Here is a 15,978-nt window from a genome sequence, read left to right on the forward strand (position 1 = left end):
AAGTGCGTATCGCCGCCAACCTGTGGGCGGAGAGGAGCCCGGGGGCGCGGGGGGGCGGAAAGCCAAGCCCGGTACTTCCCACACATAGCTCAGGTACTCTGCAGTCAGGGTGGGGAAAGTGTCCCCTTCTGGGCTCCAGTTGGCTACAGTGACCCCTGCGTTTCCCGGTGCTGCGACTCTGAAGCTACGATAGTTTCTGCGTCTGGACGCTGGCGCGCAGCCTCACTCTACGGACCTGGCGGGAGGGTGCTGCAGCGAAGTCTTGGCAGCGTCTGTGCGTGTCCTCCCCGCTCCCCCAACCCTGCGCCACCCTCATCCCCGCCCCCTCGCTCTGCGCCACCTCCTTGGCTGCGGGCAGAGGGCTTCAAACAGCCGCAGCGCCCAGTGTTTGGACAGCCTGTAGGAGGCACACACGCCTACACCCACCCTGCCTAGCCGCACCCCTACCCAGCATGTCGGCGCTCGAGTGGTACGCCCACAAATCTCTGGGCGATGGCATCTTCTGGATTCAAGAACGCTTTTATGAGTCGGGCAACCGCGCCAATATTTGGTTGGTGCGTGGCTCGGAGCAGGACGTAGTGATTGATACCGGCCTGGGGCTGCGCAGCCTCCCGGAGTACCTGTATTCCTCCGGCCTCTTGCAGGACTGCGGGTCCAAAGAGGATGCGGCACCCAGGCCGCTGCTGGCTGTGGCCACCCACGTGCACTTCGACCACTCCGGAGGTCTTTACCAATTCGACCAGGTGGCCGTGCACCACGCCGAGGCCGAGGCCCTGGCTCGCGGGGACAACTTTGAGACTGTGACCTGGCTCTCCGACAGCGAGGTGGTGCGGGCGCCCAGTCCGGGCTGGAGGGCCAGGCAGTTCCGAGTGCAGGCGGTGCAGCCCACCCTCATCCTGCAAGATGGTAACGGGCCCCACGGGCACACGCTCGCGTGAAGGGAGGGAATTGGGGAGAGACTGTCGGAGTACTGCGTTTTGCAGAACTGCGTGGCCATAGTGGGATTGTTTGGATGTATCGCAAAAGCATTTCTACTGTCTTACCCTTCTCTGGGTAAAAGCCCACTAGATCAGTGCCGAGGCCATCGCAGCCTTCTCTACCAGTAGACAGTAGCTCTGGTACAGCGTAGTAATTCTGATTACTCGTTTGAAAGCTGGCACCACCCCCCTAGTCAGTTTCCTGTGTCTGTTGCAGGAGTAACACTACAGAGACTTGTGACCAGGGATTTCCCATTCTTTCCCTCAGGAGGACCTGACATTTCCAGGAGCTTTTGTAGCGAGTAGACGTTTAAGGAATGACGCCTCACGAAGAGTACATGTTCTGCTGGGTGTTTTGAAAACTGCTGACTTAATTTGCTCAGTCATCAGCCGGTGTGAATAGTTCCCACCTGTAGGCTTAGAAAACCATCAGAGCAGTGATTCCATTCTGCGCATTCATTCTTGATCTTTCAGATTAATTTATTTTCTTGATATTGCCTCACAAGAGAGAAAGCTTGATAGTGAACATAAAATAGAATATGTCTAGCTTAGATAATGTCAGATATCTGGTCTGTTTGAAAGTGATGCCTGACAAAGATTAATAAGGTTTGTTGTTTTTTTTTTTTCCTATGGGGATGAAGTATGTGGGCTAATAAATAGATGGCCTTGGTCGTCTTTGGCTATGAAAGACGTGATGGGATTTCAGAGAGAAATTCATGGAATAAAACAAGATAGGGGCCTACTCTTTGCACACAGAAACTTAAATAATTGAGCTAATTAGCCACAACAGCATATTTGGTACATTTCTCTTCTATTTAGAAGAATTTTAGCCTCACAAAAAGAGAGGTAACCAAGTCCCAGTTAAATGTCTTGTCTAGCAAGATGGTGATAAAAGCTATGATTTGAACCAAGCCACAATAGATCAAAGCATGAAGAACATAACATAAATCATAGCCAAGAAATATGATAATTCTAAGTAGGATGTGAAAGTCCCTTCTTTCCTTTCTATCTTATCATTTTAATTGCCAATTTAGCCTATTAAACATGCCTTCATGAAGTAGAAATATCCAGTTTTGCACTATGATGAAGCTCACTATAGAACTAAACAATATAGCAAATAATAAAATATTTTACAGAAATCAGTTTTTCTTACAGATGATATCTTGATCATTTGTAACATTAAAACAACTGTAAAAGTCTATGCCTCATTCTCCACCTAATAAGTCTCCTTAAAGTTTTAATTCTGGGTATTAAAAAAAAGTCTTATTTGACAATTTGAGGTGCAAAAATTATGTACATTAAATATACTTTACTATATTTCTTTGATAGAATTGATACTTTGAGAGGTAGGATTTCCATGCAGCTGATGGATATTCAGACTATCAAGGGTGAAAGAATGGTAGGAATTATTGTTTTATGATGAAGAGAGGATCTACACAGACCTGAATACCCTACCTGAGATCTCCTTGACATTTTGGAAGGAACTGGTACTGGAACCCAGGTTTCCTGAATTCCAGGTGCTTTAAAGCTTTGAAGGTGTAAAAAGAAAGCTTAATATTTGCAAACACTTGTGAAGGTGATAGTACTGTGTTATCAAAAGTCTCGTTTTTCATTAGGAGCTGGATGCCTCATCCTCTCAAGTAGCATCTAATTTCCTTCTCAGGAATATTAATTTCCTGTCTCTTCTGAATGATATGGCCTGCTAACTGCTCTTAACATAATCCAGGTACCTAGAAGGAGATATAAAATACTTTTATTAAAAAGTCACATACAGGTGCACACCCGCATACACAGTACATACCGAATCCCATATAGTCTTCCTTACTTTGGTTAGAACACAAAATGACTGAATTATTTATTACATTTCATTAGTGGATTGATGATCAGCTCTATGGAGAAGCATAAATCTGTGCACTGTATCTCTAATCTCAAAACTGACTTATAAATGAGGAACAGGAGGACAAGGAGAGAACAGCCATATCATCCAGTGCTTTATCTTTGATGAAAAAAACAACTTGCCTTATTAATAATGAAATGATATTTTCCTGTGAGAAGATAGTGCTAGATCTTAGATATAACATGCCTCTCAAATGGGCAGACATCATGCCTACTTTTTACAATATTCAAGTCCTGGCATTTTGTCTCCATTGTATTGTATATGTTTAAACAATTTTCCCAGTCACCAGATATTTTCTCAATTAGAGGAGTGGTTTCAGGTGGACTGAAATTATTTGAGGAGATTAAAAATAAAATATACAGATTCCAGAAAGGTAGAAGATTGAACAGACACATCTAATTTGGCTCCCTTCCAATGCTGCACTAATACTCCTAGTAAGATACCATGATTTGTTCGTTTCAAGCATAAATCTACATGGGCTAAGGGTTCTCTTTTAGATGCTAGAAAGTAGATGTGGTGACTGAGTAGTTTTTTTTACTATGCCAGCAATGGGAAATCAAGAGTCAATTCAGTCTGCACAAAAGAAGCCTTAAAAGGCTCAGAAATTAGCAGTAGCTGGTACCTCAGTGGGGGCAAAGGGAATACTGAAATAAAATTGGTTGTAAACATTTTAAGCTATTAAAACTCTATAATCATTATTTCCCTATATGTGTCTGCCCCATGTTCATCCAGTTAATTTATTCTCTGGAAATGGTAAAATAGAGGAGTTTCTTGATTGAGAGATGCTGAGCATTATTGAGTTCAGGAACTCAGTGTGAAAAACAGAAGGAATAAAAGAGAGTGTGTGTGTGTGTGTGTGTGTGTTTCCCTAGTGGAGAAGTTTGAGAACCAGGCATTTACCCGCAGGGTAGGAAATTAGGAAAATCTTATCTGGGAATCTGACCCCTAGAGGAAAGATGCCCATGTTGAGGAATTCTTAAGTATCTCTGACCTGCTCTCCCTGCTGGTCACTTGAGATGTCACTAGGCCCCATCCTTGTGCTTCAAGCAGCATTTTCATCCCCCACTCTTAAAACAGGCAACAAGCATTATGAAAAATCTGAGAAAATCCTGTAACATGACATCAAATATTAAACAGCATAAAGCAACTTATGGGGGACTATCAACAATATCATTAGGGGGATAAGATGAACTAGTGCACTGCAAATATCAAAGAGACAGTAAACAACAGAACAATACCCATGAAGAGCTCTTGAAATTTAAAACATCAGAAATTACTCTGTAGAAGACAGATAAGATAGAATTGAAAACTTACAGGAGAGCAGATAGGCAAAATGGAAAGTAGGTGAGAAAAAGACTATATAAGTAGAAGAACAGTTTGGAAAATTCAACATTCAGATAATAGAAGCAGAGATAAATTAAGTGAAGGAGAAGAAATAGGAAAGAGAGTGGTAATCCAAAAATATATCTCATAGTTAAAAGATGTGAATTTCCAGTACAATGGATAAAAACACCCAAACCAAAGCACATTACTGTAAAAGTGCACAACATTGTAATCAAAGAAGATTCTATAAGCTTGCAGAAATTTAAACAAAAGCGTTTTTTATTCAGATCAGAATGGCTTTGGAACTGAAAAAGAAAAAAAAATTGCCTGCAAATCTAAATGACACTGATTCCCATCCTAGAATTTTATATCCATCCTATTATCAATCAAGTTTTCAAAATATTATTTCTTACATATTGTTACTTAGGAAACCACCAGGGTAAGCCCCTCCAAAATAAGGGGGAAAACCCAGAAAGACAGACATCTAGTACAGTAAACAGGAAATTAAATGCAGAGGAAAGTCAAAAGAAATTATCAAGATGGTGCAGTGGATTATATTCTGACAATGGCAGTACCCCAGGCATAGAGAGCTCCATATTGGAGGAGTTAAATCATAATTCTTTTGCATCTGTGATGGTAAGAGAATGAGAAATGCATACATGTGTAAAGATGGTATGGTATATGGAGTATGAGGAATTGAAAGATAAAAATCCTTCAATGTCATAATGAAAATTAATAGGTAACATGAAATTTGGAACTAAGAAATAATAATACATACATAGAATCAGTGCAGCATACCTAATTGGTAAACCAAGAAATGGAAGATAAATATTTGGAAATAAGTATATCTGGAAGAGTTAGTTGAAATGACAAATTGTTAAAAATGCTTTTGAGAGCAAAATTGTCAGTAGAGAAGGGGGCACAAATTTTTTTCTTGTATTTTAAAACCTAAATGTTTTATTTCAAATATTTACACATATTTCTTTGAGTAAAACCTGAAATTAAAAAAAAAGGATGACATTCCATGATGGGGAAGTTCATTTGAGATGTCTAGTATGACCGGGATCTGGACAGCTGCATCAGTGAGGCTTGAAGAAGTATGCGTATTATACTTGTGATACATTTTCTAGACTACTCTAGGTCTTAAGGGAGAAGACACCATGAAATAGCTAGATTTAAGTATTATCAGCATATGGGAATCATTTATTCAGCCACAGAGTAATGGTAGAACTGATGGTCTTCAGCTATAAATGCACTTAGTAGTTGCTTATGGTTGGTATCTGATTTGATATGTGGGTACTTAAGTCTTCCATTACTATTTAACTTCCATTATTATTTAACTGTTGGTAAATATTTGGACTAATGCCTGGATATATATCTAAAAATCAGTAAGGCTTTATCTCTGCATTGGTGATTCTCTGTAGCTTCTGTTTAGGATAAAACTCCACCCCCGCTTCTCTTCTTTATACATTTATCAAATAATTGATCTCCAGAAGTCCTGTTATTAAATCAACTTGGCAATAATTTTTTTTGCCTTACCTGTTAATTATGCAGTAAATGTTAGGGTTTTTTTTTTTTTTTTTCTCTCTCTCTCTCCTCAGAGGCACCTTAAATCTGGACTAATTATCCTGTAGAATTCTGTTTTTTTTTTTTTTGTGAATGGAATGCAGAGAAATTCTGGAGTGTCTGATATCATCTTAATGTGATTCCTGGGACCAGAAAAGAAGATGAAGCAGCAAATGAGGCTCTTTTTTTTACACTGAAATAGATTTCAGCTAACCCAAGTAGATGTGGGGGGTCCTGGCTTCTTGATGTTGCCCTGAAAGTACATCCAGAACCAAACTTATTTCAGAGTTTTTATCCCTGTGGCTACACATTACTTGGAATCATTAGGCATGACCATGGTTCTTTAATTTAGTGTGCAAAACAACCAGTTGGGAAACTTATTTAAAACAGCAATTTCTTGACCCTAATGCTGAAAACTTCAGATACTATAGGACTGGTGTGGGACAAAGGAAGCCTTATTGTTAACACAATTACCAGGTGATGCTGATGGAGTGGTTCTCCGTAGCACAGTTTGAGAGATATATTATTATATAGAGTTACATTGCATAGAATTATATAGTATAATTATGATGATGCACTATTTCCACTTGATCCTTCTTTTTAAGTGTTGTCATCACTGAATAGACAATGCTGACCGAGTAGTATTTCTCAAAGTGTGGTTCTAATTGAACAGCCTTCAGTGCTACCTGGTACCTTGTAAGAAATGCAGATTCTTGATGCTATGCTGGACCTACCAGACCAGAAACTGGGGGCTGTACCCAGTGCTTGTGGTTTAACAATTCCTATAGATGACTTGGCCACACACCTAACATTTGGGAACAGCTGGGATCGTTCATTGCTTCCCAACTTGCCCAATAATGAAAATCACCCTAGTTTCTTGTTCAGTATTAAGATTTCAGAGACTCTTCCCTAGGAGACTGATTCAGGAATTCTGGACTCAGGGTAAGAAGGTGTATGTCCAACAAGTATCACAGTCAAATCTTAGAAATCTGGGTTTGATTTGCTTTTCAAACTATATCATGCATTTAAAAGAAAGAAGAACAAGAAAGAAAATCACCTGGAAAACTACTACCACTACTATGGCTGGCTGAACTTCCTGGTCCTCAGACGATGCTTTGAAAAGCACTATTGTAGACCAGATCAGTTTAAAACAGAAGGAAGGCAAGGTGATACAGATAGTGGCACAAATGGCACTTCAAAAGCAAAGAATTAGAAATCTAAAGTGTTTAGAAAGACCCTTCGGAAAGTTAATGAAGCCTGGAATGCTTTTGCCCAAGGGATCCTCCATATATGCCCCCCCCAAAAAAAAAATCACACTACAAGATTATTATTAAATTTAATATTACTTTGAATGCTGAGCAAGGTTGATTAGTAAACTACCAAAATGTCTCTTTATTGTTAAGATTAAATTTAGTAACTCTTTAAAGTGAAATCTCAAACCATTTTCCTACTATTTACTATAAAATTTTAGTCCTTATTTTAGGTCTTTTTTTTTTTTTAATACTAATGATATTCAAATAACAAGGGGTTCTTTTGCTCTTGAATTCATAGAAGAATGTGAATCCCTGAACTGTCAAAGCAGAAGCCAGAAGTACTCAGCATATTTAGAAAATGAATTTTATATTATATTTATCTTTAAAATTATTGAAATGTTTTGCATTCAATTCCATTGTATCTCTTTTTAATAGCTTTATTTAGATATAATTTGTGTACAAATCACCCATTTAACATGTAGAATTCAGTGGCATCAAATATATCAACAGAATTGTGCATCTGTGACCACAATCAATTTTAGAACATTTTCATTACCCCCAGAATTAGCACCATACCATTTGGCCACCACTCTCCCCCTTTCTCTGCTCCCCCCATGAATCTCTCTAGCCATGCCCCCCAAAATCTCTCAGCCTATAACCCCATCCCAGACTTGTCTGTTCTGGAAATTTCATATAAATGGAACCATACGGTGTGTGGACATTTGTGTCTGGCTTCTTTCATTTAGCAAAGTAATTTCAAGTTTTATCCACTTTAGAGCATGAGTCAGTACTCATTTCTTTTTATTGTCAAATAATATTTTAGTTGATGAATATGCAATTTTATGTACCCATTCACCCGTTGATGAACAATTGAATTGTTTCCACTTCTTATATATGTTTAAAAAGCTTTATTGAGGTATGTTTTACATACCATTAATGCTACTATTCTTAGTGTATATTTTGATGAGTTTTAGGAAATATGTACATTTCCACAATCATAAGCACAATCACATTTGAAAACACTTCCATCACATAAAAACGTTCCCTCTTCCTTCTTTGCAGATGATATATCCCTGCTCCCACCTCTGGCCTAATGATTATTTTGTGTCACTGTAGTTTTGATTTTTCTGAAAATTCTCAGTAAATCATAGTCTTTGTGTCTTCCTCTCTCCTTTGGCATGATGTTTTGGAGATTCATCCATATTGTTGCATGTGTTCATTGTTCATTCCTATTATTGAGAAACATTCCATTGTATGGATCTAAAATTTCATTTATTCACCTGTTGTGCACAAATCTTTGTGCAGGATGCACATTTTCATTTCCCTTAGTACACACCTAGGAATAGAATTCCTGAGTTGTATGGTAAATGTATGTTGATTTTTTTAAGAATATGCCAAACTTTTCCAAAGTATTTATACCATTTTACATGCCCAGCTGCAGTCTATAGAGGTTCCAATTTTCCATGTCCTTGCCAATGCTTGACTTTGTTAGTCCTTTTGTTAGCTATGCTGATGAGAATGTAGTAATGTTTCATTGGGATTTGATTTGCATTTCCCTAATGACTAATAATGTTGAACATCTTTTCAGATACTTATTTGCTAATCCGATCTTCTTTGTAAAAGTTCTATTAAAATCTTTCCTCTTTTTAAATAATTGTTTTTTTAAATTATTATGAGCTATAAATCCCCAGTAGTGCAGATGAGTGTATATAATATAAAGATAAAATATTACATATTTTATGTAATATTTTACATATTTTATTGTAATATTCATAAAATATTACATATTTTATCTCAGTATGTGGCTTCACTTTTTATTTTATTAATGTCAGTTTTTAAGCAAGAAGTTTATAACTTAGATGAAGTCAAATTAGTCATTTTTTTCTTATGATTCACGTTAGTTGTGCTATATCCATGTAGAGTCTAAGATTGTAAAAGTTGTTGTCTTCCTTTCCTAGAAGCTCTCAAATTTATGTTTATGACTTCTTCTGAGTTAATTTTTGTGAATATCATGAGGAGGAAGTTTGAGAAGTTCACTTTTGTTTTGGTATGGATATCCAAAGTATTCCAATTTAGTTTAATGAAAAGACTCTCCTCTTACCCACTGCATTACCTTGGGTTGAACTGCCTTTAACTTTGTTAACCCTGTTTTGAGTGTCTACTTCTGGAGTCTCCATTCTCACATTATTATGTTTTTGTTTTTTAACAATTAGTATTGTTTTTATTTGTCATTTAGCCAGTGACATATTACCTGCTGTAGTGTTGAACATCCTGAAATTAGGTGGTATTAGTCTTTCAACTTTGTTTTTCTATTCCATAATAATTGTATTGGTTATTGTAGGTTGTTTGCATTCCCCGCCCCTCAAAGTGCTGGGTATCTGAACCCTGACCCTTGTGCATGCTAGGCAAGCACTCTACAAGATGGGCTGTATCCTCAGCACCATGTTTGTATTTTTATGTAAATTTATAGTTAGATTTTTCAATCTGTTCAAAAAAGTATATTGATATTTTAGTTGAGATTGTATTAAATCTGTTACTGAGCATTACAGTAGCTATAAGCTGCATGTGACTATCTAAATACAAATTTAAATTAAGATTGATTAAAATAAAAAATTTAATCCTTTGTTGAACCAGCCTCAAATGCTAATAGTTGCCTGTGGCTTTGGCTACTATGTTGGCTCAGAATTTTAAACGTTATTAGTAGACAATTAAGCAAGAGAAATGGGTTAAACTACCATCTTAATGATGTTAATTCTTCTAACAGTGACAGCATTTCTCTCCCTTTGAATAGAATGAAACTTGGTTTCATTGATTTTTTTTCCTCTAGTGATAATTGTTTCCTATACCATTTGTTTTTGCTGCACTCCTTATTATTTCTTGCTTAATACTTCATGTCTGATTTGCCTTTCTTTTCTTATCTACTTAAGATACTTTGGTTATTGATTTTAAGCATTTATTACTTATAAAATAAGCATCTAAAGTAAATTTCTCCTAAGCACTGCTTAGGTAGCTGTATTTCGTACATTTGGATGTTTTATTTTTTTCTTAGTTCAATACAGTTTTTTTTTCTAATTTTCTTTTTGATTTTATAAATTTTGTAGAAGTATAATATTTAATTTATATGGATGTTTCCTTTTTTTTGGTATTTGTTTTATGCCTTTTTTGTTATCAAAAATGTATTATAGAGGCTGGGATCGTGGCTCAGTGGTAGAGTGCTTACCCTCCACATGTGTGACACTGGGTGACACTGGGTGATCCTTAGCACCACTTAAAATGAATAAAGTATAATAAAAATATTGTGTCTTTCTACAATTTAAAAATAAAATTTAAATGTATTATAGACTGGGTGCCGTTGTGTGCACATGTGATTCCAGCTACTCAGGAGGCTGAGGCTAGAGATCACAAGTGTCAGACCAGCCTGGGCAACTTAGTGAGAACCTGTCTCAAAGTAGAAATTAAAAAGGGCTTGTGATGCAGCTCATATTTCTTTCAGCATGCACTAGGACCTGGGTTCAATTCCTAGTACTGAAAAGAAATTATAAATTAAGTTCATTATTTCTAGTTATCATAATTTTAATTATATGTGGTCAGCGAACATAACTTCATATGGTTTAATCCTTTTAAATTTTTTAAAACTTCATTGATGTCCTGTGAATATTTCATGTAAATTTAAAAATAGTGTGTTCTTCACTATCTTGAAGTGAAGTATCTTATATGTGTCAGTTAAGTCAAGTTGATTGAAGGGAGTTGTTTGGGTTTTTGTATCCTTACCTATTTTCTATTTATTTGTTTTATATGTTTTACTCAGGGAGAAGAATTTTGAACTCTACAAATATGATTAATGAATTATTTTTATTTCCATTCTGTCACATTTTCCTTCATGCATTTTTGTTCTTTGTTTTATGTACATATACATTTATTATTTTAAAAATGTATTGACATGATTTATAGCCTCATAAAAATATACCTGTTCTCCAGTAGCATTTCTCGTGTTAAAAAGCTATTTTGTCTTATACTAATAGAGCCACTCAAATTAATACGTACATGGTATAACTTTAATTTTTGTCTTTGACCTTGTAATTCCTCTTGTTAATTGCATATATCTTTCTTTTTAATCTAATCTGATGATTTCTGACCATAATTACTCAGTGTTTGTCCCATTCATGCTTAATGTAATACAGTTGGTTTTTAGGTCTGCTGTTTTGTTTATTACATCTCATTTCTTTTTTTAATCTCTTCTTTATGGTTTCCTTTTATCTTTAACCAATTCTGATTATTACACCATTTAATTCCTCTACTGACTTCTTAGCTATATTTCTTTGATTTTCTTCCCATGGTGTTTGCATTACAGATTACAATATGAATACTTAACCTTATCATGATTTACTTGAAGTTAGTACTGGTTTAATTCCAGTGAAGCAGCAATTTTGTACCTATATAATTCCATTTACTCCCCATTGTGAATAACTCTAGTGAGTCTGAAATTTTATCCTACTTGCAAGTTAGCCTGCCATCATTTAATGGATTTTGACAGAGGACATGAGTTTCCTGGGTCAAAAACAAAGGATAATTTATTACTCAGCAATAGCATTAGCCAAAGCATCATCCTATGTACCAGTTACTCTAGCTATAATGCTCATAGGGTAAACCAACAAGGGGCAAATGTAATACAGTTCACTAGAGGAACATTTATGAATTGTGCCAACAGGATAGTGGTGCCATGGGATGTTCTGAAATGTAAAAGTTTCCTGAGCAAATAAGTCTGGCAAATTGTACAGCTATATTTACCTTATGTATTTCTATAGTATTCATTGGTATTAAAAGCTCTAAGCCTTACAGAAAAGAGATGCTTAATTTTCTTTGAAGCAACAGTTCCAAAATTGTTTGACCACAGAATCATCTGATTTATCATAATGACTTGCAGAAGTAGTGTTGTACAATTACTCACTTTGGCAAACACTGCTCTAGCGAACAGGAATTAAATATAGGCCATTTATTTTTAAATTGTCATTCAGAAATACAGTATTTATGGAACAAAAGTAGAATGAGTATTATCCTTCCCAATTTTCTTAAAATCATTTAAAGTACTTGTATTTTTTAAGTATTTAGAGTCAAATATACAACATATTTATCTGTAAATTCTGTTTCCATTTGTAGGGGATGTGATCAACCTTGGTGACAGACAACTCACTGTTATGCACATGCCAGGTCACTCCAGGGGCAGTATTTGCTTACATGACAAAGACCGAAAGATTCTCTTCAGTGGAGATGTTGTATATGATGGATCACTGATTGATTGGCTCCCATACAGCAGGATAAGTGACTATGTTGGAACTTGTGAACGTCTAATAGAATTAGTGGACAGAGGTCTGGTTGAGAAAGTGCTCCCTGGGCACTTCAATACCTTTGGTGCTGAAAGGCTTTTTCGATTGGCATCTAACTATATTTCAAAAGCTGGGATATGTCACAAAGTATCTACTTTTGCCCTGCGATCTCTTGCAAGTTTAGCCCTACGTGTAACAAATTCTAGGACCTCACCCTAGTATCTATGCTGATAATCTATTTTGATTAACTGTATCCATTATTCCATTTCATTTTGTGCTGTTTAAAATGGTTAATGGTGTGCATTTCAAAAGTGCTTTTATACCACTGTTGTATATTAGAGAAAAAAAGATTAAGAGTGAAAAAACCAAAAAAGAGGAAGGTTTAGTTTAATTTTTTTCTTCCAAGTAAGTAACTTCTTAAATAAACTTACAGTTTGCCAAAGCTGTCATAATATTTGCTCTAAAATGCCATAAGCGTATAAAGGGACACAGAGGCATTTTGCAACAATAGAACTGTCCTTGCCCATTTTTCTTATTTTATTTCCTAGGTGACCAGGAAAAAAAGCATCTAGAGCCTTATGTTTATATGCCAAACTTGATTTTTTTATTATATTATTTTAAGATAAAGTTTCTTGTGTTTAAAATCCATTAGAATTCAATATGAACATGTAAAATCTAACCATTTAGAATGACAGCTAAAACATCCTATGGTTATTGTCTGGAATTTTTTAAGCCTCTTTGCATTTTATTTATTTTGTTTGTAATTATATATTATATGCTATGTAATTTAACTTATGAAAATTATAAATTTTGTTTTATTGCAAAGCTTTAAATATAAATTTCAGAGTACTTCAGTAAAAGCTATTTATTGTTGTCTGTTATTATGTAAGTAATATTTTCAGTCATAAAAGTGAAATTCAAGTATGTAATCTAACAACAAATTGTCAGGTTTCTTAGGAGGACACTGTCAGGAAAATTTGAAAATATACATATTGAGAATAATTTTTATTACATCCTATTTTAATACTAACAGCTATTATAAACAAAATCTTTCTTGTTAAATAGCAACTTCAGTATTGTGTAATATTTTGCAGTATCAAAACAACTATGGAGATCTATGATATCTTGATATACGCTATTCTTTTACCTAACAACGCATCTGTACCACAGAAGAATTTTCAAGTTAATTGCAAAATGTCCATTAGGTATTGATCTAGAATGAATGGCCTTTTTAATCCTGATTCACAACACCTATTCCTATTCAGTATTCTTTCTCTTGAATGAAAACAAGTCTGCATTCCTAAGTCATAGAAAAGGTTAAACCACTATTTAGTAAAATGTTTTGGTTTGATGCTCTTAATAATCATTTATTAAAAACCCTTTTGGAGTATTTCATAAAGGTTTTTTAGACTTTTTTTCACTGCATTTTTATTATTGACATGTCTGGAACCAAACTGATAATGCTTTGGAAATCAGATCTTTTAATATTAGGAAGGTCCAGCAATTATTTTTTCTTTCATATTATGTAACTTTTTCTACTGTGCAGATATCCAGATTTTTTAGCTTTTTATTCATTCTTTCACACACACACACACACACACACACACACACACACACACACACACATATACACAGTCATGTACATACATGCACAGCACCTGGAAGCCTCAAGAGTCAGAGACATTATAGCTGGAAATTGAAGGCACATGAAACATGAAAACTCAGGGGCACCCGACCACTGAGCCACATCCCCAGCCCTTTTTGTATTTTATTTAGAGACAGGGCCTCACCGAGTTGCTTATTAGCACCTTGTCATTGCTGAGGCTGGCTTTGAATTCAACGATCCTCCTGCCTCAGCCTCCCAAGCTGCTGGAATTATAGGCCGTTGTTAGGATTTTTGAGTCACATTTGGAAGGATGACTTGTTAGGTTGTTAGGGTAGGAAACAAAAAGATTCAAGAACGGGGATGTAAGAATTACTAGGTAGTCTTTCCTTGTGACAATATAAATTTCCTTTTCAAGGAATCCCATTTCTCCCAAGCACCATATATTTAGCATGAGAAAAAGAGATTTGTGATTGTGTATAAGAGTCATGTTTATTGCAGATGGGCTGAGCTGAACTGCCACATGCCACCAAATGAACCTCAGAGTCAGAAAGAGGCCAAGGTTGGTTCACATATAGAATATCATGAGAGTTCTCTGTGGTAGTTATTCAAGGCAGTAGGTCTGTTTCAAATGAGTACAACACTGAGAATATAGATTTGGTTCAGGGCAACTACAATCACTTAATAAGCCTTAAATATAGCCATTATTTTTATATCAGCAGCACAAAAGAAAACCAAAAGTCCTTAACCATTGACCATTTTATCTTATTTTAGAAATTTTTTAAAAAATCAGAGTACCGTAGGCATTGAATTTTATTAGAAAACATTTACTCTTCCTGAAAGATTTCCTTATTTATTAAAAGTGTAATTTTTTGGAACAGATTGATATTTTTTAATTTGGCAATTTTTTTTTTTAGTTTTTCAAATTGTAACACAACATAAGACAGTGGTATTTTGCTGTTGCTACAGTGTGAATAAAATGGAAATAAATTAGGGAAAGGATATCATTCATTGATTATCCATGCTATACATTTAAAATATGCATTATTTAATTTAATCCTGGTTCTAGCACCAAGAGGTAATTGACCAGCTTCACAGAACAGGACAAAGCTGGTAACTGAACACAGGTCTGTCTACCCCTAAACTGTGTTCTTTCTCTTATACCTGCACAACACATAAAATTGGCAGTATATTTTTACTTTTCCAAGATGCCACATGTGCCAATAATAAATCAGATGATATTGAAGCATAATAACATATTTTAAAAAAAAGCTTTTAAATTAGATATTTTCACCCTGACAGTGACCTTTATTGTAATTTATGATTCTGGGAAATATTAGAATGTAAGTATAATTCAAAGTTGTTAAATTAAGACATTTAGAAATAATTTTATTTATATTGTTAATTTATCTTACAATATTCATTTTTCTTATTCAATGTCGTTTTTTTTCCATATCTCTTTTTAACTGAGAATCTTAAAACAAATGAAAACCTTGTGTGTTATCCTGATGTAGTTGAATAAATAGTTATGTATTGTTCTTTATGGATAGTAATATGAATGTAATGCACAAATTGTCCTCTTATAATTTTCAGATAAATGTAAGTAAACATTCGTGTAATAAATATTAAAGTGAACATTTATTTCAATTGGTATTTTATGACATTTGCAGATTTCTATTTAGTTTCTGAACAAGGGTATTTCTTGTATGAAATGCAGTTTTGCAAATTTCTTGATGAATGAAGAGTCAAAGTATGGGAACAGATCACCTGGAAACAGAAAAGTACTCATATAAACTTTTATTACTTAAGGCATTTCAAATCAATGGATAGAAGATGAACTATTGGGAGAAAATCTGCAAGTGACCTCAAATTGTTCTACTTCAATCATCACACATTTCTACTGGGTGTATAAGTCATGGTGACTTGACTAAAAATTTAGGGGTATTCTTGTCATGGGAAATTTGAAATATTTGCCAAAGTAGAATGTAATGACCCCCTGTGCACACATCATGTGGCTCCAGCAGTTAGCAACTAG

The 15,978-nt window shown here is 35.4% G+C and overlaps 1 protein-coding gene across 1 annotated transcript; it reads left to right on the top strand.

The window, feature by feature from the left end:
• The first annotated feature begins 16 nt into the window (after positions 1 to 16).
• On the top strand, positions 17 to 15,583 carry MBLAC2 (metallo-beta-lactamase domain containing 2). The gene is made up of 2 exons (XM_079143465.1): positions 17 to 906; positions 12,174 to 15,583. Exons 1-2 carry the CDS (start codon positions 453 to 455, stop codon positions 12,557 to 12,559), a joined length of 840 nt encoding a protein of 279 aa, XP_078999591.1. The 5' UTR covers positions 17 to 452; the 3' UTR covers positions 12,560 to 15,583.
• The last annotated feature ends 395 nt before the right edge of the window (positions 15,584 to 15,978 follow it).

Source organism: Sciurus vulgaris (assembly GCF_902686455.1).
Source record: "Sciurus vulgaris genome assembly, chromosome: 6".
NCBI classification, from domain to species: Eukaryota; Metazoa; Chordata; class Mammalia; order Rodentia; family Sciuridae; genus Sciurus; species Sciurus vulgaris.

Bases quoted from the DNA above. Each gene is read 5' to 3' on its own strand.
- MBLAC2 (XM_079143465.1), top strand. From the start codon at position 453: ATGTCGGCGCTCGAGTGGTACGCCCACAAATCTCTGGGCGATGGCATC. The intron at 907-12,173 runs GTAACGGGCCCC...TTCCATTTGTAG, and splicing joins CACCCTCATCCTGCAAGATG to GGGATGTGATCAACCTTGGT.